The 27,706-nt window shown below is 37.2% G+C and overlaps 1 protein-coding gene across 5 annotated transcripts in view; it reads left to right on the plus strand.

The window, feature by feature from the left end:
• The window catches only part of ZNF782 (zinc finger protein 782), a 73,598-nt gene that overhangs the window by 17,904 nt on the left and 27,988 nt on the right, over positions 1-27,706 (plus strand). For all 5 annotated transcript variants that reach the window (XM_043927448.1, XM_043927447.1, XM_043927446.1 and 2 more), the window contains one exon: positions 6,135-6,261. In XM_043927448.1, coding sequence (XP_043783383.1) covers positions 6,135-6,261 — 127 coding nt within the window. The remainder of the gene's footprint in view (positions 1-6,134; positions 6,262-27,706) is intronic.

A 27,706-nucleotide genomic window follows, 5' to 3' on the forward strand; every position in this document is an offset into this window, starting at 1 on the left:
TTGAGCTGTTTATGTATTTTGTAGATTAATTGTCAGTTACTTTGTTTGTAATTATTGTCTCCCATTCTGAGGGTTGTCTTTGCATCTTTACAGTTTCCTTTGCTGTGCAAAAACTTTTAAGTTTAATAAAGTTCTATTTGTTTATTTTTGTTTTTATTTCCCTTCCTCTAGGAGGGGGTCAAAGAGGATCTTGTTGTGATTTATGTTAAGGAGTGTACTGTCTGTGTTTTCCTCTAAGAGCTATATATTTTCTGGCCTCACCTTTAAGTCTTTAATTCAACTTGAGTTCATTGTTAGGAAGTGTTCTAATTTCATTCGCTTACATGTAGCTGTCCAGTTTTTCCAGCTAACAGGCTATCTTTTCTCCATTGTATATTCCTGCCTCCTTTTAAAAAAATAAGGTACTCATGGGTACACGGGTTTATTTCTGGGATTTCTGTCTATTCTGTTTAGCTGTATTTTTGTTTTTTGTGCCAGTACCATATTGTCTTTGTAATAGCTTTGTAATATAGTCTTTGTATATATATAGACTTAGTATAATATAGTCTTTGTCTTTGTAGCTTTGTAATATAGTTTGAAGTCGGTAAGATTGATTTATCTATCTCCATTTTTCTTTCTCACAATTGCTTTGCCTATTTGGGGTCTTTTGGGTTTACAAACAATGTGTAAAATTTTTTGTTCTAGTTCTGGGAAAATTCCATTGGTAATTGGATAGGAATTGCATTGAATATGTAGATGACTTTGGGTAGTATTCTTAAATTTTCACAATATTGATTCTCCTAACCTAAGAACGTGGTATATTTCTCCATCTGTTTGATCTCTTTCATCAATATCTTATAGTTTTTTGCATACATGTCTTTTATCTCTTTAGGTAGGTTTATTCCTAGATATTTTATTCTTGTTGTTTCAGGGATGAAGGGGATTGTTTACTTTCTGATTTCCGTTTTTTATTTTTTATTGTTAGTATAGGATACAGGGGATTTCTCTGTATCGTTCTGGTCCTACAACATTACTGAATGCATTGATTAGCTCTAGCAATTTTCTGGTGGCATCTTTAGGGTATTCTATGTTTAGTATCATGTCATCTGCAGATAGTGAAAGCTTTGCTTCTTGTTTTTCAGTCTGGATTCCTTTTATTTCTTTTTCCTTTCTGATTGCCATGGCTAGGACTTCCAAATCTATATTGAATAATAGCGATGAGAGAGTCAATTCCTAGGCAGGTTGATAAGAAGTCTGGGGTCCCTGAGGAGGAGAAAGGGGTCTTGGGCTCTCAAAGCAGAGATAGGGGTCTGGAATTCTCAAGGAGGAGGAAAGGACATCTTTTTTTTCCTCTACATTCCTTAGTCTGATGATTACATAACAAACAACTCAGTTTAAACTCTGTACTAAGGGCTGATGTTGAAGCTGAAACGCCAGTACTTTGACCACCTGATGTGAAGAGCTGACTCATTTGAAAAGGCCCTGATGCTGGGAAAGATTGAGGGCAGGAGGAGAAGGGGATGACAGAGGATGAGATGGTTGGATGGCATCACCGACTCAATGGACATGAGTTTGAGCAAACTCCAGGAGTTGGTGATGGATAGAGAGGCCTGGCGTGCTGTGGTTCATGGGACAGGACTGAGTAACTGAACTGAACTGAACTGAAGGATTGTATAACAATAATGTATCCCGCTTGAGGACAGTTTCTCCTTCCTGAAAACCTTCTGGCTAATCCTGTTATCTTAAAATGTAAATTGTGGGAGTGGGTCTAGTAAGATCTTTACAACCTTGAGACATTCTTTTGATGTATTGTAATAACTAATTATATGCAGATGACACCACCCTTATGGCAGAAAGTGAAGATGAACTAAAAAGCTTCCTGATGAAAATGAAAGAGGAGAGTGAAAAAGTTGGTTTAAAGCTCAACATTCAGAAAACTAAGATCATGGCATCTGGTCTCATTACTTCATGGGAAATAGATGGGGGTACAGTGGAAACAGTGTCAGACTTTATTTTTTTGGGCTCCAAAATCACTGCAGATGGTGACTGCAGCCATGAAATTAAAAGACACTTGCTCCTTGGAAGGAAAGTTATGACCAACCTACATAGCATATTAAAAAGCAAAGACATTACTTTGCCAACAAAGATCCATCTAGTCCAGGCTATGGTTTTTCTAGTGGTCATGTATGGATGTGAGAGTTGGACTGTGAAGAAAGCTGAGCGCCGAAAAATTGATGCTTTTGAACTACAGTGTTGGAGAAGACCCTTGAGAGTCCCTTGGACTGCAAGGAGATCCAACCAGTCCATCCTAAAGGAGATCAGTCTTGGGTGTTCATTGGAAGGACTGATGCTGAAGCTGAAACTCCAATACTTTGGCCACCTCATGCGAAGAACTGACTCATTGGAAAAGACCCTGATGCTGGGAGGGATTGGGGGCAGGAGGAGAAGGGGATGACAGAGGATGAAATGGCTGGATGGCATCACTGACTCGATGGACATGAGTTTGAGTAAACTCCGGGAGTTGGTGATGGACAGGGAGGCCTGGCGTGCTGCAATTCATGGGGTCGCAGAGAGTCAGACACGACTGAGAGACTGAACTGAACTGACTGAATAACTAATTTAAAAAGTATGTAACTCGCTTGCTAACACTAGCAAGGGGAGCATTCTGCATCCCCCTTCTGATGTCTATGTCAGAAGCTTTCTCTGTCCCTTTTCCTACTTTAATAAAACTGCTACACAAAAACTCTTTTGAGTGATCAAGCCTGGTCCTTGGTCTCAAAGCTAAATCTTCTTCAGAGATCACAAATCTGACATCATTCACTGTAAGCTATCAGTGGCAGGAGTGGGCGCCCATGTCATGTTCCTGATCTTAGAGGAAATGCTTTTAATTTTTCCCCATTGAGAATGTTTTTTGGTGTGGGTTTGTTGTATGTGGCCTTCTTTATATTCAGGTAGGTTCTTTCTATTCCAGTTTTCTGGAGAATCTTTATCATAAATGGGTGTTGAATTTTGTCAAAAGCTTTCTCTGCATCTATTGAGATGATCATATGGTTTTATTTCTCAATTTGTTAATATGGTGTATCACATTTATTGACTTATGTGTATTCAAGAATCCTTGCAGCCCTGGGATAAACCCCAGTTGATCATGGTGTAGGATCCTTTTAATGTGTTGTTGGATTCTGTTTGCTGTAATTTTTTTGAGGATTTTTGCATCTATATTCATCAGTGATATTGGCCTGTGATTTTCTTTTTTTGTGGTATCTTTGTCTCGTTTTGGTATCAGGGTGATAGTGGCCTCATAGAATAAGTTTAGGAGTATTCTTCCTTCTGCAACTTTTTGGAAAAGTTTGAGTAGGATAGGTGTTAACTATTCTCTAAATGTTTGATAGAATTTGCCTGTGAAGCCATGTGGCACTGGGCTTTTGTTTGTTGAAAGATTTTTGATCATGGTTTTGACTTCAGTGCTTGTGATTGGTCTGTTCATATTTTCTGTTTCTTCCTGATTCAGTCTTGGAAGGTTATGCTTTTGTAAGAATGTGTCCGTTTGTTCCAGGTCGTCCATTTTTTTTGGCATATAGTTGCTCATAGTAGTAGTCTCTTATGATCCTTTGTATTTCTGCATTGTCTGTTGTAGCTTCTTCTTTTTCATTTCTAATTGCATTGATTTGAGTCTTCTCTGTGCTTCTTTGATGGGTCTGGCTAATTGTCAATTTGGTTTATTGTCTCAAAGAACCAGCTTTTAGTTTTATTGAACTTTGCTCTTCTTTCTTATTTTTTCATTTATTTCTGCTCTGATCTCTATGATTTCTTTCCTTCTACTAACTTCATCAGATTTTTTGTTCTTTTTCTAGTTTCTTTATATTCTAAGGTTAGATTGTTTATTTGATGTTTCTTGTTTCTTGAGGTTGACTTGTATTTCTGTAAACTTTCATCTTAACACTTCTTTTATTGCATCCCATAAGTTTTGAGTTGTCTTTTTTTGGGGTAGTACCATACTGTTTTGATGACTATAGCTTTGTAGTATGATCTCTAGTCAGGTAGCCTGATCCCCTCTCCCCATCCCCCTAGTTCTATTTTCTTATTCAAAATTACTTTGTCTATTCAGGGTCTTTTGAAGATATTTGATCTTTATATTGTTGAATTTAGCATTTTTTTTCTTTTATGCTTTGTTGATTTTTAGTCATTGTTGGGCCTTACCCACTATAATGATATAAAAGAATTGTTCTGTGTAGTCTTTTAGAATGTGGTTTATTTTTTTACATTTAAATCTTGAATATATTTTAATTTTCCCTGTTCTGTGGTGCGATATATAGACCTCTCTTTTCCAGATGGCCATCTGTTTATCCAAATGACATTTGTATCCAGCCTTTTCTCACTCATTAAATGATGTTATCTGTATTCAAATAGGAAAGTGATTCTGTTTATCGTTCCTCCTGCTATCCACTTTCTCTAGTTCAAGCTTAGACATCTGTCTGGGCTCTCACTAGGGCACTGCTCCTTTTGCCCACTTCTACATTTACATTAGACTGTGGGCAATAGTGTTGTAATTTTTTTTATCTAGTATTACCTTACCCTCTATCTTCCAGAATTTTTTCAAAATTCAGGCCTTGTGCTGCGATGTTTTTCTGCATTCCTCTTTTGTCATATTTTTATTACTTTAAAAGCTTTGTATTGTACCTGAATGTGTTTTTGGAGACAGGAGATATAAGTATATGTGTTTAGTCTATTCCCTTAAGACTAGAGAAACAATTTTTGGTTGTAATTCTCTCTACTTTTAGTTTTCAGTACTCTTTAATATTTTTGTTTTCTCTTTTCACCACTGAGAATTTATTTCTCAGCCTTCCTGGCTTATCTTTATACCTTACTTTTAAATTTTGCTATTCTCTTGAATTTATTCCTTGGTTGTTTTCTTTCCTAAAATTTCTATATCCTTTCTGAACCAGCCCTTTTTCTCTAATGACTTCAATTACCATCTTAAGGACTAATGTCTCCTAAATCCTTTTTTTCATTTTAGACCTCCCTTCTCCATTCCAGGATCATGCAGCCAATGATGAAATAATTCCATTTGTAAATTCTGCAGGTTTTTTGAGTACAATTGAACATCTACTCTCTGTGACCCAACCTCTGATTCTTATTTATTTTTCCAGTCTCTGTGTATGGCATCAGCATCTATCAGTTGGTTGCAGAGTATTTCTTTGTATAGCTATACAAAAAAACATAGTGACCAGATTTTTTTCCTCTAAGGATTAATTCCCATTCTTTATCTCTGTTGCTTTGCCTTAGGATAGATCATCCCTAAAACTGGGTAGTTTGTTTTGTTGCTGAAGATATTGTCCACTATTCATATAGAGTGGTAGTTCCTAATGAGGAGAGATTTTTCTTCCTAGGAGACATTTGCAAGTATTGGAAGATATTTTTAATTGATGCTATTGATACCTGATTAGTAGAAGTAGGGATACTGGTAAACATCCTGGAATACACAGGACAGTCTTCTACAGAAATAGCTTTATCTGGTCCAGAGTGTCAGTAGTGACAAATTGAAGAAACCCTGTTCTAGAGCAAAGGCAGAGTTGCTCATCTTTTATAGCATTTTGTTTTAAACTCAACAGTTAAACATATGTTAGGAGAAAACCATGGTTTGAAAGTATACACTCACCCCAGTGTTCACTGCAGTGCTATTTACAGTAGCCACAGCCTGGAAGCAGCATAAATCAAAGAATCTATATAGGTGTGGGGCATATATGCAATGGAATGTTACTCAGCCATTAAAAAATGAAATAATGCCATTTGCAGCATCATGGATGGAAAGGTGGGGAGGGAGGGATAAATTGGGAGTTTGGAATTGACATATACACACTGCTATATTTAAAATGATAATAAACAAAGACCTACTGTATAGCACAAGGAACTCTGCTCAGTATTCTGTCATAACCTAAATGAGAAAGGAATTTGAAAAAGAAATATATATATACATATATATATATAAATCTCTTTGCTGTACACTTGAAACTTAGAGAATATTGTAAATCACCTAGAGACCAATATAAAATAATAATTAAAACATAAACAGAAAACATAGTAAGAGTTAGTTTTCAAAAATATTTTCCACATCCACATTCTGAACCCTCAGATTGAGTAGAAATATGTCGTTACAGGCGTCAGTGTCATTCAAGGATGTGACCGTGGAATTCACCCGGGAAGAGTGGCATCAGATGGACTCTGCTCAGAGGACGCTGTACAGAGATGTGATGCTGGAGATCTACAGCCACCTCGTCTCAGTGGGTGAGCAGACCTTCCCATGCAACCTCCTCAAGAATGCAGATTCAGTTTATTCTTTTTAAAAATATTAACCACTTTTATAGAGGAATATTAAATGAAAAATAAAATTCAGCACTTCATTGTACAAATCAATAAGTTTAAAAAGTTATGCAAAAAAAAAAGTTATGCAGTAGATTACCATCATCAGAGTCATGGTTTGGAATATTTTCATCATCCCCCCAAAATTCCTTGTACCCCTTTGCAGTGAGTCCCTTCCTCTCATACCTCTTCTTAGATGCCAGGCAATCACTGATCTATTTTCTATTTCAATGCTTTTTCCTTGTTTTGAATCTTATATAAATGAATTTATATATAGTATCTTGTGTCTGACTTCCACATTTAGCATGATGCTTTTGAGACTCCTGTGTGTGGGTCCCCAATTTATTCTTTTTATCCTGAGTAGAATTCTTTTGTGTGCATATACCACAGTTTGTTATTCTTTCAGCTCATGGATACATGGGTGTTTTTCCAGTTTGGAGCTGTTATGAATAAAGCTTCTGTTAACATTCACATATAAGTCTTTGTGTCAATATGTTTTCATTTCTTATGTAAATACCTAGGAGTGGGCTTACTAGTCTTCTGGTAAGTTTGTATGTAACTTATTCAGAAAGTTCCAGATGTTTCCCCATGGAGTCTGCTGTTTTTCATGCCTGTAAGCAATGCCTAAGAGTTCTCGTTGCTGTTTGGTTACCAGCATTTGGTTTGTTAAGTCTTACTATTTTCAACCATTGTAGTTGATGTCTAGTTGCATCTTATTGGATTTTAATTTGCATTTCTCTGGTAATTAACAATGTTGAACTTCTTTTCATGTGCTTTTTAACCATTCATAATCTCCTTTAATGAAGTGTTTCATCAAATTTTTTGCCCATTTTTTTCATTTTGGTTTTTAGTTTGGGTCTTATTGTTGAGTAGAAGGAGATCAGATCTTACCAGATACATGTTTTGAAAATGTTTCTTCTCCAGGTCTGGCTTGTATTTTTAGAAGAAAATGTTTACAGATGGTTTTGGTTTGTATATATACTTAAAAAATTTTTGTATGACATGATTAAGATTCAGGGATTTAGAACAATTACATTCTTCATGTTTCCCCTAATAGTTATATCTTACATAACTATAGTATAGTCTTAACACAAGGAAATAGGCATTGGTATAAGGAATGTGAATAGCTCTGTATCATTTTTTTACTTTATAATTTTTTATTGAAGCGTGGTTGATTTATAATATCATGTTGGTTTCAGGTGTACAGCAGAGTGATTCAGTTATATATTCTTTTCCAGATTCTTTTCCCTGATAGGTTATTACAAAATACTGAGTGTAGTTCTCCGTGCTACAGAGTACATCCTTGTTGTTATCTGTTTTTTTTTTTTTTTTTCATTTATTTTTATTAGTTGGAGGCTAATTACTTCACAACATTTCAGTGGGTTTTGTCATACATTGATATGAATCAGCCATGGAGTTACCTGTATTCCCCATCCCGATCCCCCCTCCCACCTCCCTCTCCACCCGATTCCTCTGAGTCTTCCCAGTGCACCAGGCCCGAGCACTTGTCTCATGCATCCCACCTGAGCTGGTGATCTGTTTCACCCTTTTTTTTTTTTTTTGCTTTTATTTTTGCTTTTATTTCCAATATTCTGGGAGGTGGGTCATAGAGGATCCTGCTGTGATTTATGTCGGAGAGTGTTTTGCCTATGTTCTCCTCTAGGAGTTTTGTAGTTTCTGGTCTTACATTTAGATCTTTAATCCATTTTGAGTTTATTTTTGTGTATGGTGTTAGAAAGTGTTCTAGTTTCTTCTTTTACAAGTGGTTGACCAGTTTTCCCAGCACCACTTGTTAAAGAGGTTGTCTTTTTTCCATTGTATATCCTTGCCTCCTTTGTCAAAGATAAGGTGTCCATAGGTTCGTGGATTTATCTCAGGGCTTTCTATTCTGTTCCATTGATCTATATTTCTGTCTTTGTGCCAGTACCATACTGTCTTGATGACTGTAGCTTTGTAGTAGAGTCTGAAGTCAGGCAGGTTGATTCCTCCAGTTCCATTCTTCTTTCTCAAGATTACTTTGGCTATTCGAGGTTTTTTGTATTTCCATACAAATTGTGAAATTATTTGTTCTAGTTCTGTGAAAAATACCGTTGGTAGCTTCATAGGGATTGCATTGAATCTATAGATTGCTTTGGGTAGTATAGCCATTTTGACAATATTGATTCTTCCAATCCATGAACACGGTATGTTTCTCCATCTGTTTGTGTCCTCTTTGATTTCTTTCATCAGTGTTTTATAGTTTTCTATGTATAGGTCTTTTGTTTCTTTAGGTAGATAATACTCCTAAGTATTTTATTCTTTTTGTTGCAATGGTGAATGGTATTGTTTCCTTAATTTCTCTTTCTGTTTTTTCATTGTTAGTGTATAGGAATGCAAGGGATTTCTGTGTGTTAATTTTATATCCTGCCACTTTACTGTATTCATTGATTAGCTCTAGTAATTTTCTGGTAGAGTCTTTAGGGTTTTCTATGTAGAGGATCATGTCATCTGCAAACAGCGAGAGTTTCACTTCTTCTTTTCCTATCTGGATTCCTTTTACTTCTTTTTCTGCTCTGATTGCTGTAGCCAAAACTTCCAACACTATGTTGAATAGTAGTGGTGAGAGTGGGCACCCTTGTCTTGTTCCTGATTTCAGGGGAAATGCTTTCAATTTTTCTCCATTGAGGGTGATGCTTGCTGTGGGTTTGTCATATATAGCTTTTATTATGTTGAGGTATGTTCCTTCTATTCCTGCTTTCTGGAGAGTTTTAATCATAAATGAGTGTTGAATTTTGTCAAAGGCTTTCTCTGCATCTATTGAGATAATCATATGGTTTTTATCTTTCAATTTGTTAATGTGGTGTATTACATTGATTGATTTGCGTATATTAAAGAATCCTTGCATTCCTGGGATAAAGCCCACTTGGTCATGATATATGATTTTTTTAATATGTTGTTGGATTCTGTTTGCTAGAATTTTGTTAAGGATTTTTCCATCTATGTTCATCAGTGATATTGGCCTGTAGTTTTCTTTTTTTGTGGCATCTTTGTCTGGTTTTGGAATTAGGGTGATGGTGGCCTCATAGAATGAGTTTGGAAGTTTACCTTCTTCTGCAATTTTCTGGAAGAGTTTGAGTAAGATAGGTGTTAGCTCTTCTCTAAATTTTTGGTAGAATTCAGCTGTGAAGCCATCTGGTCCTGGGCTTTTGTTTGCTGGAAGATTTTTGATTACAGTTTCGATTTCCTTGCTTGTTAAGTCTGTTAAGATCTATTTCTTCCTGGTTCAGTTTTGGAAAGTTATACTTATCTAAGAATTTGTCCATTTCATCCAAGTTGTCCATTTTATTGTCATAGAGCTGCTGGTAGTAGTCTCTTATGATCCTTTGTATTTCAGTGTTGTCTGTTGTGATCTCTCCATTTTCATTTCTAATTTTGTTAATTTGGTTCTTCTCTCTTTGTTTCTTAATGAGTCTTGCTAATGGTTTGTCAATTTTGTTTATTTTTTCAAAAAACCAGCTTTTAGCTTTGTTGATTTTTGCTATGGTCTCTTTAGTTTCTTTTGCATTTATTTCTGCCCTAATTTTTAAGATTTCTTTCCTTCTACTAACCCTGGGGTTCTTCATTTCTTCCTTCTCTAATTGCTTTAGATGTAGAGTTAGGTTATTTATTTGGCTTTTTTCTTGTTTCTTGATGTAAGCCTGTAATGCTATGAACCTTCCCCTTAGCACTGCTTTTACAGTGTCCCATAGGTTTTGGGTTGTTGTGTTTTCATTTTCATTCATTTCTATGCATATTTTGATTTCTTTTTTGATTTCTTCTATGATTTGTTGGTTATTCAGAAGCGTGTTATTTAGCCTCCACATGTTTGAATTTTTAACAGTTTTTTTTCCTGTAATTGAGATCTAATCTTACTGCACTGTGGTCAGAAAAGATGACTGGAATGATTTCAATTTTTTTGAATCTTCCAAGACCAGATTTATGGCCCAGGATGTGATCTATTCTAGAGAAGGTTCCGTGTGCACTTGAGAAAAAGGTGAAGTTGATTGTTTTGGGGGGAAATGTCCTACAGATATCAATTAGGTCTAAGCTGGTCCATTGTGTCATTTAAGGTTTGTGTTTCCTTGTTAATTTTCTGTTTAGTTGATCTATCCATAGTTGTGAGTGGGGTATTAAAGTCTCCCACTATTATTGTGTTACTATTAATTTCCTCTTTCATACTCGTTAGCGTTTGCCATACATATTGCGGTGCTCCTATGTTGGGTGCATATATATTTATAATTGTTATATCTTCTTGGATTGATCCTTTGATCATTTTGTAGTGTCCTTCTTTGTCTCTTTTCACATCCTTTATTCGAAAGTCTATTTTATCTGATATGAGTATTGCGACTCCTGCTTTCTTTTGGTCTCCGTTTGCATGAAATATTTTTTTCCAGCCCTTCACTTTTAGTCTGTTTGTGTCTCTTGTTTTGAGGTGGGTCTCTTGTAGACATATATAGGGGTCTTGTTTTTGTATCCATTCAGCCAATCTTTGTCTTTTGGTTGGAGCATTCAACCCATTTACATCTAAGGTAATTATTGATAGGTGTGGTCCCATTGCCATTTACTTTGTTGTTTTGGGTTCACGTTTATACAACCTTTCTGCATTTCCTATCTAGAGAAGATCCTTTAGCATTTGTTGAAGAGCTGGTTTGGTGGTGCTGAATTCTCTCAGCTTTTGCTTGTCTGTAAAGCTTTTGAATTCTCCTTCACATCTGAATGAGATCCTGCTGGGTACAGTAATCTAGGTTGTAGGTTATTCTCTTTCATTACTTTCAGTACGTCCTGCCATTCCCTTCTGGCCTGGAGGGCTTCTATTGATAGATCAGCAGTTATCCTTATGGGAATCCCTTTGTGTGTTATTTGTTGTTTCTCCCTTGCTGCTTTTAATATTTGTTCTTTGTGTTTGATCTTTGTTAATTTGATTAATGTGTGTCTTGGGGTGTTTCGCCTTGGGTTTATCCTGTTTGGGACTCTCTGGGTTTCTTGGACTTGGGTGGCTATTTCCTTCCCCATTTTAGGGAACTTTTCAGCTATTATCTCCTTGAGTATTTTCTCATGGCCTTTCTTTTTGTCTTCTTCTTCTGGGACTCCTATGATTGGAATGTTGGGGCATTTCACATTGTCCCAGAGGTCCCTGAGGTTGTCCTCATTTCTTTTGATTCTTTTTTCTTTTTTTCCTCTCTGCTTCATTTATTTCCACCATTTTATCTTCTACCTCACTTATACTATCTTCTGCCTCGGTTATTCTACTCTTGGTTCCCTCCAGAGTGTTTTTTATCTCATTTATTGCATTATTCATTTTTAATTGACTCTTTTTTATTTCTTCTAGGTCTTTATTAAACATTTCTTGCATCTTTTCAATCTTTGTCTCCAGGCTATTCATCTGTAACTCCATTTTGTTTTCAATATTTTGAATCATTTTTATTATCATTATTCTAAATTCTTTTTCAGGTAGATTCCCTATCTCCTCCTCTTTTGTTTGGCTTGGTGGGCATTTTTCATGTTCCTTTACCTGTTGGGTATTTTTCTGCCTTTTCATCTTGTTTAGATTGCTGTGTCTGGAGTGGGCTTTCTGTATTCTGGATGTCTGTGGTTCCTTTTCATTGTGGAGGTTTTACCCAGTGACTGGGATTGGATGATTGGCTTGTCAAGGTTTCCTGGTTAGGGAAGCTTGCGTCGGTGTTCTGGTGCGTGGAACTTGATTTCTTCTCTCTGGAGTGCAAGTAATGAGTTTTGAGATGGGTCTATGTGTTAGGTGTGACCTTGGGCAGCCTGTATGTTGACGTTCAGGGCTATGTTCCTGCGTTGCTGGAGAATTTGCGTGGTATGTCTTGCTCTAAAACTTATTGGCTCTTGGGTGGTGGCTGGTTTCAGTGTAGGTATGGAGGCTTTTGGACGGTCTCTTATTACTTAAAGTTCCATGTCGTCAGGAGTTTTCTGGTGTTCTCAGGTTTTGGGCTTAAGTCTCCTGCCTCTGGATTTCAGTTTTATTCTTCCAGTAGTCTCGACTTCTTCAACTATGCAGCACTGATAATAAAACTTCTAGGTTAATGGCGAAAAGATTCTCCACCGTGAGGGACACCCAGAGAGGTTCACAGAGTTACATGAAGAAGAGGAGAGGGAGGAGGGAGATAGAGATGAGCAGGAGGAGAAAAAGGGGGACTCAAGAGGAGAGAGACAGATCTACGCAGTTGTCTGTTCCCAGAGTGTTCTCTGTAGCCCAGACACCCACAAAGATTCACAGAATTGGATTTGGAAGAGAAGGGGAAAGGAGGAAATAGAGGTGTTCTGAGGTAGAAAACGGAGAGTCAAGATTGGGAGAGAATAATCAACACACTCCTGAATAAAAATGGGAACTAAATATTGGATTCTTAAATGTCCACAATTTATATCATATACTGAAAAACAAAGATTAAAAATCTAGAGTAGAGGTTAGACTCTTAAAAATACTATATTAAAAACAAAAACACACAAAAAAATTTTAGAAATATATATGAAGTTTGGTTTAAAAATAGGGCTTCTCTCTCTTTTTTTTTTGGTAAGGTTATAGTGTAATGAAAATGAAAATTAAGGAGTAGTAGAGGAGTAATAGAGGACTTTAAAAGGAAATAAGAGAAAAAGAAAAATAGAAAATAGAAGAGAAAAAGGAAAGAAAAGAAAAAAAAGAAAAAAAATTTTCCTAATTAAAAAAATCGTAAAAATCTATGAAAATGGAAGTTAAGGAGTAATGGGGGAGTAATAGGGAATTTTAAAAGAAAATAAAAGAGAAAAAATAAGAAAGAAAAAAAAATTTTTTTTAACTTAAAAAAAAGAAAAAAAAAAAGTAAAAATATATCTAGGAATTTCTCTGGAGCTGTTGCGGTCAGTATGGGTTCGGTTCAGTTTCAGATAGCTCCTCGTTCCAGCTTACACTTCTCGATATCTACAGGCCCCTTCCGGTGTAGTCGGTGTTATCTATAGGGATTTTAATCTGTTGCATCGGTCCCTTCTGAAGCGGTTCCCTTTGTTTATATGGCTTCTGTTTGCCGGTCTCTTCAGTTCCTCATTTCTGCCCTGACACAGGCGGGCGGAGGTGGACTCTTATTCAGGTAGCTAGTTCCGTCGCTCTGCGGGGAGGGGCTGGCGCTGCAGGGAGGGGCTGGCGCTGCGGGGAGGGGCTGGCGCCGCGGGGAGGGGCTGGCGCCGCGGGGAGGGGCTGGCGGCGGGGAGGGGCTGGCGCCGCGGAGACGGGCTTGCGCCGCGGAGACAGGCTGACGCTGCCGGGAGGGGCTGACGCTGCTTTCTCCGTCTGCGCTGCTCAGGCTCCCGGCTGTTCTATATGGAGCGCGCCCCGCGCTGCGCGAGGTTCCAGCCCTCGGGTGTTCCACAAAAGCACGGAACAAAAAGCTGCTCCTGCTTTTTGTGCCTTCCCCGTCAGAGCGGCTCAGGCAGCCAGGGGCTTGACGGGCGCACTCTCCCCAGGTGTGGCGCGCCTTCTGCCCTCCGCGTCCCCAGCCCCAGTCCCTGCCCGCGCCAGTGGGATGCCTGCTCCCTGTGTCTCACCACGACCCTCGGCGGATGTCGACCATCCAGAATCTCAGGAGGTCTTTGATTGGAAACTGGAGGCCTGTTTGCAGTGTGGTAGGTCCTTGGGGCCGAACCTGCCCCTTTCCCCTCCCCCCTGCCTCCAGCCTCCGGCGGGGCTGGGCCAGTCCGCAGCCTGCGAGCTCTTCTCTGGACTTGCTCGGTCCCTTTGTTCTGCGAAGGGCCGGCAGTGTGTTCGGGCCGGTTAATTTTCTCTCTCTCTTTTGCTATCCCACAGTTTAAGTTGGTAACTCACAAAAGCTCCCTCTGATTGTCCTCAGGGCACTCAGGCCCGGTCCTTACCCTAAGCAATGCCACCCGCTCCTCTCCGTTCTGCCCCCACTTGCTGGTGGCGGATGCGGGTGTCTGGGGTACTCTTCTGCTGGGAGTTGCTTTTAGGCACGTAATCTGTGGGTTTTATTTATTGTTCCCCTCCCAGTCAGGTTGCCCTCCGAGATTCAAAAACTTCCCCCAGACCCGCCAGTGTGAAGGTTTCCTGGTGTTTGGAAACTTCCTCTATTAAGACTCCCTTCCCAGGATGGATCTCCGTCCTTAGCTCTTTTGTCTCTCTTTTTATCTTTTATATTTTGTCCTACCTCCTTTCAAAGACAATGGGTTGCTTTTCTGGGCGCCTGATGACCTCAGCTAGTGATCAGAAGTTGTTTTGTGAAGTTTGCTCTGCGTTCAGTTATTCTTTTGATGAATTTGTAGGAGAGAAAGTGGTCTCCCCGTCCTATTCCTCTGCCATCTTGGCTCCTCCAATCGTTATCTGTTTTATATTGGGTTGGCCAAAAGGTTCATTTGGTTTTTTCCCATAAGATGGCTCTAGGAGTGCTTTAGTTGTCTTTAATGTCGTTCTAAACCAGTTTGTTAAATTTTATTGTGACAGCTGTCATACCAGCATCTATTTTAAAAAAAACTTACCAAAATTGGTGAATTTTTGTGTAGCCATTTTAATATTGAAGATGGAAGAAAAAAGCAACAGTTTTGACATATTATGCCTTATTATTTCAACAAAGGTAAAAATGTAACTAAAACACAAAAATAGATTTGTGCAGTGTATGGAGAAGGTATTGTGACTGATCAAACATGACAAAAGTGGTTTGTGAAGTTTCGTGCTGGAGATTTCTTGCTGGACGGTTCTCCATGGTCAGGTAGACCAGTTGAAGTTGATAATGATCGAATAGAGACATAATTGAGAAGAATCAATGTTATACCATGCAGGAGATAGCTGGCATACTCAAAATATTCAAATAAAGATTTGAAAGTCATTTGCACCAGCTTGGTTATGTTAATCACCTTGATGTTTAGGTTCCACCTAGGCTAAGTGAAAAAACCTTCTTGACCATATTTCACATGTGTTTCTCTACTGAAACGTAATAAAAATGTTCCATTTTTAAAACAAATTGTGATGGGTGTTGAAAAGTAGATACTGTACAATAATGTGGAATGGAAGAGACTGTGGGGGCAAGTGAAATGAACCACCACCAATCACACCAAAGGTATCTTCTTCTAAGGAAGATGGTGTTGTGTATATGGTGGTACTGTAAGGGAATCCTCTGTTATGAGCTCCTTCTGGTGAACCAAACAATTAAATTCCAACAAGTATTGCTCCTCGTTAGACCAACTGACAGCAGCACTTGATGAAGAGTGTCCAGAATTAGTCAACAGAAAATGCCTAGTCTCTATCAGATAATGTAAGACCACATATTTCTTTGATGACTAGGCAAAAACGGTTACACTTTGGCTGGAAGTTCTGATTCACCCACCATATTCACCAGCCATTGTACCTTCAGATTTCCTTTTATTTTCGTCTTTACAAAATTCTCGTAATGGAAGAAATTTCAACTCCCTGGAAGACTGTAAAAGGAACCTGGAACAATTCTTTGCTCAAAAAGATAAAAAGTTTTGGGGAAATGGAATTATGAAGTTGCCTGAAAAATGGCAGAAGGTAATGGAACAAAACAGTGAATTCATGGCACAAAAAAATTCTTGGTGAAAATGGAAAATGTGTCTTCTTTTTTAAATCAAAGGAACTTCTTAGCCACCCCAATACATAGCGGTGTTTATAGGTTAATCCCAAACTCCTAATGTATCCCTTTCTTCTCCTTTCCCCTCTGGTAACCATAAGTTTATTTTCTGTGTTTGAGTCTGTTTCTATTTTGAATTAAGTTCATTTGTATCTTTTTCTTTTTATTCTGCACAAAAGCATATTTCATGATATTTTTCTTTTTCTATCTGGTTTACTTCACTTAGCATGATAATTTATAGGTCAACCATGTATCTGCAAAAGGCATGATTTTATTCTTCTTATGGCTGAATAATATTTCATTCTGTGTATGAGATTATATGTATCTATCTTACCACAACTTATTTATCCACTCATCTGTGTATGGACATTAGGTTGCTTCCATGTCCTAGCTATCTTAAATAGAGGTGTGGTAACATTGGAGTATATGTATCTTCAAAGCATGGTTTTCACCAAATATATGCCTAGGATTTGGAGAAGGAAGTGGCAGCCCACTCCAGTATTCTTGCCTAGAGAATCCTGTGGACAGAGGAGCCTGGCAAGGCTACAGTCCATGGGGTTACAACTTAGCAACTGAGCACATGCCTAGAATGTGCTTCCATGGGTCATGTGATAGCCCTATCATTTTTAGTTTTTTAAGGAACCTCCATATTGTACTCCATAGTGGCTACACCAATTTACATTCCCACCAGCAGTGTGGGAGGATTTTTTTCTCCAGCAGCTTCTCTAGCATTTGGTACTGATAGATGTTTTGATGATGGCCATCCTGACTAGTGTGAGGTAATAACCTCATTGTACTTTTGATTTGCATTTCTCTGATAATCAGTGATATTCAGCATCTTTTCATATGCTTGTTAGCCATCTGTACATCTTCTTTGGAGAAATGTCCATTTAGGTCTGCCTGTTTTTTGATTGAGTTGCTTGGTTTCTTTTGTTACTGAGTTTCATGAACTGTTATGTGTTTTGGAAATTAACTCCTTGTTGGTAGCATCATTTGCAGATATTTTCTCCCAGTTTGTAGGTTGTCTTTCATTTTTATTATGGTTTCCTTTGCTGTGCAAAAGCAAAAGTGTCGTTAGGCCCCATTTGTTTATTTTTGTTTTTATTTCCATTACTGTAGGAGACAGATCCAAAAAAATATTGCTGCAATTTATGTCAAAGAGTGTTCTGCCTGTATTTTCTTCTAGGATTTTTATAGTACCCAGTCTTACACTTAGGTCTTTAATCCATTTTGAGTTTATTTTTATTGAGTTTATTGAGTTAGAGAATGTCCATAATTTCATTGTTTTCATGTAGTTGTTCAGTTTTCCCAGTACCATTTGTTGGGGAAGAGACTGTTTTCTCCATTGTATAGTCTTGCCCCCTTTGTCATAGATTAAGTGACCATAAGTGTGTGAGTTTATGTCTGGGTTTCTATCCTCTTCCATTGATCTCTGTGTGTTTTTGTGCCAGCACCATGCTGCTTTAATGACTGCAGCTTTGTAGTCAGGTCTGAAGTCAGGGGCCCTGATTCCCCCAGCTCTGATTTTCTTTCTCAAGATTGCTTTGTCAAGTTCCAGGATCTTTTGTGTTCCCATTCAAATAAAAAAGACTGGGTTCTAGTTATGTGAAAAAAGCCATTAGTAATTTGATACAAATTGCATTGAATCTGTAGATTGCCTTTGGCAATATGATCATTTTGAAAATACTGATTCTTTCAATCCAAGAACATGATATATCTTTCCATTTGTTTATGTCATCTTCTCTTTCTTTCATCAGCATCTTGTATCAACAGTTATCAGAATACAGGTCTTTTGCCTCCTGAGGTAGTTTTATTGCTAGGTACTTTATTCTTTTTGACGCAGTGTTAAAAGGATTGTTTCCTTAATTTCCTCTTCTGATCTTTCCTTGCTGGTGTATAGAGATTCATAGATTTCTGTGTATTAATCTTGTATCCTGCAACTTTATTGAGTTTATATGTAAGCTCTAGTAGTTTTCTTCTGTGTATTCTTGCCACCTCTTAATCTCTTCTGCTTCTGTTAGGTCCTTGCTGTTTCTGTCCTTTATTATGCCCATCTTTGCATGAAATGTTCCTTTGGTATCTAATTTTCTTAAAGAGATCTCTCGTCTTTCCCATTCTATTCTTTTGTATCTCTCCTTCCTATTCTTTGGAATCTACATTCACTTGGGTATATCTTTCCCTTTCTCCTTTGCCTTTTACTTCTTTTCTTTTCTCAGCTTTTTGTAAGGCCTCCTCAGACAACCATTTTGCCTTCTTGCATTTCTTTTCTTTGGGATGGTTTTGGTCATTGCCTTCTATGCCTTATTGAGAACCTCCATTCATAGTTCCTCAGGCACTTTGTCTAGTAGATCTAATTACAAATCTCCACCCATAGTTCCTCAGGGACTTTGTCTATCAGATCTAATCCATTGTCTAACCTATTTGTCACTTCCAGTGTGACATAATCGTAACAGACTTGATTTAGATCATACCTGAATGGTCTCATGGTTTTCCCTACTTTCTTTAAGTCTGAATTTGGCAATAAGGAGCTCATGACCTGAGCCACAGTCAGCTCCAGGTCTTGTTTTTGCTGACTGTGTAGAGCTTCTCTATCTTTGGCTGCAAGGAGTATAATCAATCTGATTTCAGTATTGACCATCCAGTGATGTCCATGTGTAGAGTCATCTCTTGTTTGTTGGAAGAGGGTGTTTGCTATGATCAGTGTGTTCTCTTGGCAAAACTCTTGTTTGTCTTTGCCTTGCTTCATTTTGTACTCTTAAGGCCAAACTTGCCTGTTACTCCAGGTATCTCTTGACTTCCTACTTTTGTATTCAAATCCCCTACGATGAGAAGGATATCTTTTTTGGATGTTAGTTCTGGAAGGTCTTGTAGGTCTTCATAGAACATTTGACTTCAGCTTCTTCGGCATTAGTGGTTGAAGCATAGACTTGGATTACTGTGATGTTGAATGGTTTGTGTTGGAAATGAACAGAGATCATTCTGTCAAATTCTTGTTCACTATGAGGGCTACTCCAATCCTTCTAAGGGATTCTTGCCTACATTAGTAGATATAATGGTCACCTGAATTAAATTCTCTCATTCCTGTCCATTTTAGTTCAGTGATTCCTAAAATGTTGATGTTCACTGTTGCCATCTCCTGTTTGACCACATCCACTTTACCTTGATTCATGAACCTAACATTCCAGGTTGCTACTCATTATTGTTCTTTACAGCATCGGACTTTGCTTCCACCACCAGACACATCCACACATGAGCATCATTTCTGCTTTGGTTCAGCCTCTTTATTCCTTCTGGAGCCATTTCTCTGCTCTTCCCCAGTAGCGTATTGGAACCTACCAACCTGGGGGCTCATCTTCTGGTGTCATATCTTTTTGCTGTTTCATGCTGTTCATGGGGTTCTCGTGGCAAGAATACTGAAGTAGATTGCCATTTCCTACACAGAAGAACTATATTAAAAAGGTCATAATGACCCAGATAGCCATGATTATGTAGTCACTCACCTAGAGTTAAGTCATACTGTAGTTGAAGTCAAGTGGGCCTTAGGAAGCTTTACTATGAAGAAAACTAGTGGAGATGATGGAATTCCAGCTTAGATATTTCACATCCTAAAAGATGATGTTGTTACAATGCTACACTCAAGTCTGCCAGCAGATTTGGATGTCAGCAGTGGCCACAGGACTGGAAAAGGTCAGATTTCTTTCCAATCCCAAAGAAGGGCAATACCAAAGAATGTTCAAACTACTGTACAGTTGCACTCATCTCACATGCTAGCAAGGTCATGCTCAAAATCCTTCAAGCTAGACTTCAATAGTACATGAATCAAGAACTTCCAGATGTACATGCTGGATTTTGAAAGCAGAGGAACCAGAGATCAAATTGCCGAAATCTGTTGGGTCATAGAAAAAGCAAGAGAGTTCCAAAAAAACCATCTACTTCTACTTCATTGACTATGCTAAAGCCTTTGACTGTGTGGATCACAACAAACTGTGGAAAATTCTTAAAGAGATGGGAATACCAGACCACCTTACCTCTCTCCTGAGAAACCTGTATGCAAGTCAAGAAGCAACATGGTACAATGGACTACTTTAAAATTGGGAAAGGAGTATGCCAAGGTTCTGTATTTTCACCCTGCTTAGTTAACGTCTATGCAGGATACTTTATGTGAAATTCTGGGCTTGATGAATTACAAGCTGGAATCAAGATGGCTGGGAGAAATATCAAAAACCTCAGTTATGCAGATGACACCATCCAAGTGGCAGAAAGCCAAGAGGAACTAAAGAGCCTCTTGATGAAGGTGAAAGAGGAGAATGAAAAAGCTGGCTTAAAACTCAGCGTTCAATAAACTAAGGTCATGGTGTCCAGTACCATCACTTCATGGCAAATTGATGCAGAAAAAAATGGAAACAATGGCAGATTTTCTTTTCTTGGGCTCTAAAATCACTGCAGATGGTGACTACAGCCATGAAATTAAAAGATGCTTGCTCCTTGGAAGAAAAACTATGACAAACCTAGACAGTGTATTAAAAAGTAGAGACATCACTTCGCCAACAAAGATCTATATAGGCAGAGCTATGGTGTTTCCTTTGATCATGTACAGACATGAGAGTTGGGTTGTAAAGAAGGCTGAACACTGAAGAATTGATGCTTTAGAACTGTGTGTTGGAGAAGACTCTTGGGAGTTCCTTGGACAGCAAGGAGATCAAACCAATCACTCCTAAGGGAAATCAACCCTGAATATTCATTGGAAGGACTGATGCTGAAGCTGAAGCTTCAGTACTTTGGCTTCCTGATGCAAAGAGCCAACTCATTGGAAAAGACCCTGATGCTGGAAATGATTGAGGGCAGGAGGAAAGGGAGGCAACAAAGGATGATATGGTTGGATGGCATCACCGACTCAATGGACATGAGTTTGAGCAAACTCTGGGAGATAGTGAAGGACAGGGAAGCCTGGTGTGCTGCAGTCCATGGGATCACAAAGAGTTGGACGTGACTTAGTGACTAAACAACAACAATAAAGGAGTATTCTGGTAGTACTTTTAGGATTTTCTGTTTATAGTATCATATCATCTGCAAACAGTGATAGTCTTACTTTTTCTTTTTAAATTTGGATCTTTTTTTTTTTCTTCTTCATCTGATTGCTGTGTTTAAGAGTTTCAAAACTATGTTGAATAGAAGTATCAAGAGTGCACACTCTTGTCTTGTTCCTGATCTTAGAGGAAATCCTTTCAGATTACAGCATTGTGTATGATGTTAGCTGTGGACTTGTCATATGTGGCCTTTATTGAGGTAGGTTCCCTCTGTGCCTGCTTTCTAGAGAGTTTTTATTGTAAATGGAAGGTGAATTTTATCAAAAGCTTTTTCTGCATCTGTTTAGGATCACATGGTTTTTATTATTCAGTTTGTTGATATGTATTACACTGATTTGTGGTTATTGAAAAATCCTTGCATCCCTGGGATAAATCCCACTTGATTATGGTGTATGATCCTTTTAATGTATTGTTGGACTTGATTTGATAGTACTTTGTTTAGGAAGTTTGTATCTATGTTCATTATTGATACTGGCTTTCTTTTTTGTGGTGTCCTTGTACAGTTTGGGTGTCAGGATGGTGGTGGCCTCATAGAATGAGTCTGGAAATATTCCTTCCTCTGCGATTTTTTGAAATAATTGCAGAAGGATAAGTGTTAGCTCTTCTCTAAATGTTTGCTAGAATTCACCTGTGAAGCTATCTGGTCCCGGACTTCTCTTTGTTGGGAGTTTTTTTAAACACAGATTCAATTTCAATACTTGTAATTAGTCTGTTTATATTTTCTGTATCTTCCTGGTTCAATCTTGGGAGATTTTACCTTTTAAGAATTTAACTGTTTCTTCTTGCGTGTCCATTTTATTGTTGATTTTGTTGGCCTGTAGTAGTCATTTATGATCCTTTATTTCTGTGGTGTGGGTTGTAACTTCTACTATTACAATTCTAATTTTATTGATTTTTGGCCCTCTCTTTTTTCTTGATATGTCTGAGTGAAGGTTTATCAATTTTGTTTTTCTTTTTAAAAAAGAAGGCTTTTTAGTTCCAGGCCAGACTCTGGCAACATCACCAGTTGAAATAGCTCCAGGCCTCCTGTGGGTTTTTGGTTGACCATGAGTAGCCAGCTGGCCTTTAAATCCCCATCTTTTCATGACACTTTGAAAACCTTTACCAATAGTTTTGGCTGTGACATCCACATATTGTCCTGGGCGAAAGTGAGCAGCATAAAGAGGAGTGCCTGGCTTAATAACAGCATTATCTGTTACGTTAAACATTTTAACTTTCTCCTTTGGTGGCAGTCCAAGTTCTTGGTAAAATTCCAATATAGATATAGATTTATGGAAATGTGACACAGTTTTTCCTCCTACAGTCAGGGCTGCCATTTTTCCATTATGATTTTCCTTTGGAGTATATTTTAGGACATGACAGTCTTGTACCTGAAGTAATGTGACCACATGCTTCTTACCATCTTTGGTCCATAAAGGCATCATGCCTAACTTTAGTGCAATAAGGCCCACTCTAGAGGAACCTGGTTCCCAAGGATGTATACTGTGTTATCTAGGATTTATAAATTTATAACATAAATTTATATTATTTATATAATGCTGGCCTCATTCAATTTGTTGGAAACTTTTTCCATCTCTTCTGTTTTCTGGAAGAGACCATATAGAAGTTTTGTTTATTCTTCTTTAAATATTTGGAGGAATTCCCTAGCAAAAGCACCAGAGCCAGGAAATTTCCTTTTTGGATGTTTTAACTTACAAACTCAGTTTCCTTAATAGTTAGAGTACTATTTAAATTGAGTCTATTAGATTTAAAGTGTAGAGTTTCTCATATTCTCTTATTTTCATTTTAATGTCTGTAGGATCTGTATTTATATCCTTGTTTTATTCATCATGTTGATAATTTGTTCCCTCTCAAATAAAACTTGTCAGTTTCATTGCTTTTTTCAACCAGCTTCTGTCTGTCAACTACAGACTCTTCTCTGTAGTTTTTCTGTTTTTAATTTCACTGATTTCTGCTCTTTATTTTTTTCCTTCTGCTTAAGTTGGGTTGTGGTCTTTTAGACTGTTTTAGATGTTTCTTTTCTAATGTAATAACTTAATGATATAAATCTCTCTCTCTTCACTGTTCTAGCTGCATTATACAAATTGTATGTAAAGTCACTAATTTTTAATTTATATCTCCTTCTCTGATAGAATCATCACATGATACATGATCTTGAAGAAATGAAATAAAAGTGTAATAACTGTTTGCTATTGTTCGGTCACAAAGTCATGTCCGACTCTTTGCGACCCCATGGACTGCAGCACACCAGGCTTCCTGTCCTTCACTGTCTCCCAGAGTTTGCTCAAACTCATGTCCATTGAGTTGGTGTTGCCATCCAACCATCTTACTTACCCTCTGCCTTCCCCTTCTCCTCCTGCCCTCAATTTTTCCCAGCATCTGGGTCTTTACTTAGTACCTACTATTTGGTAGACCCCTTTACAGTCTTGAAGATATATCCTCAATTTTCGTAGCATGGTCTGAATACTTAGTCCAGTCATTGAACTAACTAGTAAAGAAGTATTAATAATTTCTCTGCTTTCAGGGAGTGTGACATTTTGAGAGGGAAATAAATTATATAAACAAATGTAAGTAAATTTGATAGGCATCAGGAAGCAAAAATATATAATGCAGTTTCTCTAGTAACCGTACTTTAGGGAGTGCCATGAAATCTTTCTATAAAAAAAGGATGATATGAAACTTCCTTGGCATTCCAGTGGTTAAGACTTCATGCTCCCAATGGGACATGGTTTCTATCTCTGGTTAAGGAAATAAGATTCTGTGTGCTTCATAGTGCAACCTGAAAACATTTTTTTAATAAAAAGAAAAATGTATGATATTTGTTGATACTGGATGAAGAATACATCAAGAGAGGTGTTCAGTGAACTATGTACTATTTTATTAAGTTTTTCAAATTGAAAAAGAATTATTAAGTAAAGTGTTGCTTGAACACATCTCTAAAGAAAGTATAGGAAGAAATGAAATAAGGAAATATAAATATTCCAAGAAGTATATGGTGACTCAGCAGTAAAGAACTTGCCTGCAATACAGAAGACATGGGTTTGATCCCTGGGTCAGGAAGATCCCCTGGAGAAGGAAATGGCAACAAGAAAGCAAGAAGGCATATGGTATAACATATGGAAAAGGACCAAGAGAATATATTGAGGCAATATTCTGAAGTTTTTAAGCAATAGGTAGTCATTAAGGGTTTTAAATAAAATAGTAACTCAATCAGATTGTTCCTTTAATAAATGTATGTTTTGGGCACTAAAAAACATTCCGGATGTATTAGATTTTACATTGCAAGTTCATCTCCAGGAATCTATCCTAAAGCTATATCTGCACAGATATAATATAATACATATGCAAGGTCATTCATCACAACATAGTTGATAATAGGAATAAAACAATAACAACCCAAATGTTCATCATTGATTGATTGACTTAAACTTAGATTATATCTACCCACAAGTGACTGTTATGCAGTCTTATATTATGCAGCCATAATATAAGAAGAGTTTATACACAGATAAGGAGTAATATTCAGTATATATTATATCAAAAAGAAGCAGAACAGTGTGTATTAAAAGTTATCTTTTGAGTAAAGAAAGGGAGAGAGGAATATATGCAATTGCTTATATCTGCAAAAATGAAAATACTGGAAGAAAATCAGAAAATAATAAAAATGGGAGGGAGGGGAATGACTGGAGGGGATGGGAATGACTCGAGGGGACAGGAATAGATGTGACTTTAATTATACCTTTTATACAATTTGAATTTTTTAACTACATAAATATTTTACATATTTGAAAAACTACAGAAAATTTTTAAAGCAGTTTTTGTAAGTGTGAAAATTTGGAGACTATTTCATACAATTTTGATTAGACATACTTCACCTTGTTCCTTCTCTTTAGTACAGCTAAAACCCTAGACATTATATATAAAACAAACATAATACTTTGAACAGTTGGTTAAAAAAACAACCCAGAAACACCAACGGGACAGGAAAAAAAAAAAAACAACCCAAGTAAAACCTGCTTCCTCTAGACAGGGAAAAGGATAGAGGCAGTGTAGAAAAATAGAAAATTTTAGATAGCTGCCCTACCTCAGCTAAAACACTGTGGAAAAACTGAAGCCCACCTCCATTAGTAAAGACTGACTTCCCTCATTCTGCTCTAACAAGTACCACTCCACCTTTCCAATAGTGTGTTGACCGAGAAAGCCTGATGAGGACCAAGACTTTCAGCACTGATTAGCAGCAAAACGTAGCCCCAATCCCTCCCTCGGGGTGTCTGGTGAAAGGCCAAGTGGAGAACCTGCACTTCAAACCTCATCTGGCAGTAAAAAACAGGATCTCTTTTGCTTCCACGGTGTCAGAGGCAGCCTACTATAATAGAAGATAAAGAAGATTCACAGTCACATAACATAATGCTTAGAGTGATCAGGATGCATTTGAAAATATTAACAGTAATAAGGCATAAGGTGAATTAAAGCGTATGGATACGTTAATGACTGCAGTAGCACAAGGGATGGCAAAGATCATAGGGAATAAGCTATTAACAGGTGCCTGCACTAAATTTGAAGTGAATTGTTAGAGTGTTACTGTAATACAGACACAGATTACTTTAAAACGTATATTGTAAACACTGGGCAACCACTAGAAAGATTTTAAAAGAAGTGTAAATGATACACTAAGAGAAGAAATGAAATGGATTCATATAAATAGAGTGACTACAAGAGTAATACACCATGCTAACACTAACCAAAAGAAAAGGAACTGAATATATTAATTTTAGACAAAGTATACTTTAAAACATGGAAAAATAGCAAGAATAGAGAAAATTATATACTGAAGTCAGTTCTCTAAGAAGACATTACAGTCCTAAATATTTATGCACCTAACATAAATTCAAATACAGGAGGAAATTCAAATTCAAAATACAGGAGGAAAAAACTGATAGAACTGGAAAGAGAAATAGTTAAATCCACTATTAGAGTTGGAGCCTTAAACTCTATTCTGTCACTATTAATAGATCAAGAAGGCATAAATTTAGTAAGGATATAGATGACCTGAACAGTGCTGTCAACTAATTTGGATCTACTGATACATACACACGTACATATATGTGTGTACACACACACACACAGACTATTCCAACTACAAGAGAATACACTTTATTTGCAAGTATACATGAAATATGTATTCCAATACTTTGGCCACCTATTGTAAAGAACCAACTCATTGGAAAAGATCCTGATGCTGGGAAAGATTGAGGACAGGAGAAAAAGGGGGCAACAGGATGAGATGGTTGGAAAGCATCATCAACCCAATGGACATGAGTTTGAGCCAACTCTGGGATATAGCAAAGGACAGGGAAGCATGACATGCTGCAGTCCATGGGGTTGCAAAGAGTCACACATGATTTAGCAACTGAAAAACAATGAAAACAACAGATACATAAAGTGTTAACCAAAATAGAACACATTCTAGGCCAAAAACACACTTCAACAAATTTAAAAGTATAGAAATTAAAAATATATTCTCAGATTACACCAAAAGTAAACAAGAAATCACATATAGAAAGATAGCTGGAATACTCCAAAATATTTGCAAATTAGCCAAGACATTTCTAAATTGTGCATGAGTCAGAAAAAGAAATCATAAAAGAAATCTTGAGAATTTTTTTAAATGAAAAAAACAAAAACAAAACAAAACTTGTGAGATGCAGCTAAAGCAGCACTCAGAGGTTAGTTTATAGTACTAAGTGCTATACATAGTAGGAAAGAAGATCTAAGGTCAGTAACCAAAGTTTCCATCTTAGGAAACTGGAAAAAGGAAGTTAAACCTGAAGCAAGCAGAAAAAGGAAATAATAACAAGGCAGAAATCAGTGAAATTGAAAATAGGAAAAAATGAAGAAGAATAAGATAAGTTCTTTAAAAAGATCATTAAATTGATTAATCCCTAGGCTAATAGAGAAAAGAGGAAAGACAAATTACCAATATGAGTTATAAAAGAACAGTCAGCACTACTGATCCCTTAGACACTAAAAATATATAATAAGGGAATACTGCAAACAGTTCTGTGCCCATAAAGTGGATTATTTGAATGAAATAGACTGGTTTCTTGAAACACAAATGTCCATATGTACTTGTGATGAAATACCTAACTTGGATAGTTCTATACCTGTGAAAGAATTTTTATTTAGAGTTTAAAACCATCTAAAAAAGAAAGCGCCAGACCTAAATGATTTCACCAGTAAATTCTATTAAACTTTTAAGGAATAATACAAATTCTGTACAAACTCTTCCAGAAAAGTAAGCAGCAGGAAAGAATTCCCCACCATTTCATTAGTCCAGTATTAATATACAATGGGAAAACTAGAAGAAAGCTACAGACTAATATTTCTCATGGCCTTAGATCTAAAATCTTTTATAAATATTAAAAAAACCAAATCTAGCAATTTATTAAAGGGTGTTATATTCAAATTTGTTTCACTCCAGAAAGGCAAGACTGGTTCTACATGTATAAACCAATAAATGTAAGTCACAGTAACAGACAGTAAGAAATACTGTGTGATCATAGCAATGGAAAATTTTTAAAATTTCACTAAATTTCCAAGGCATTTGTATATTTGCATCCCCCACAATATCATGTTGAAATCCCAGCCTTCAAAGTATTTAAAGGTGGAGCC

The sequence above is a fragment of the Cervus elaphus genome, chromosome 16 (assembly GCF_910594005.1).
Source record: "Cervus elaphus chromosome 16, mCerEla1.1, whole genome shotgun sequence".
NCBI lineage: Eukaryota > Metazoa > Chordata > Mammalia > Artiodactyla > Cervidae > Cervus > Cervus elaphus.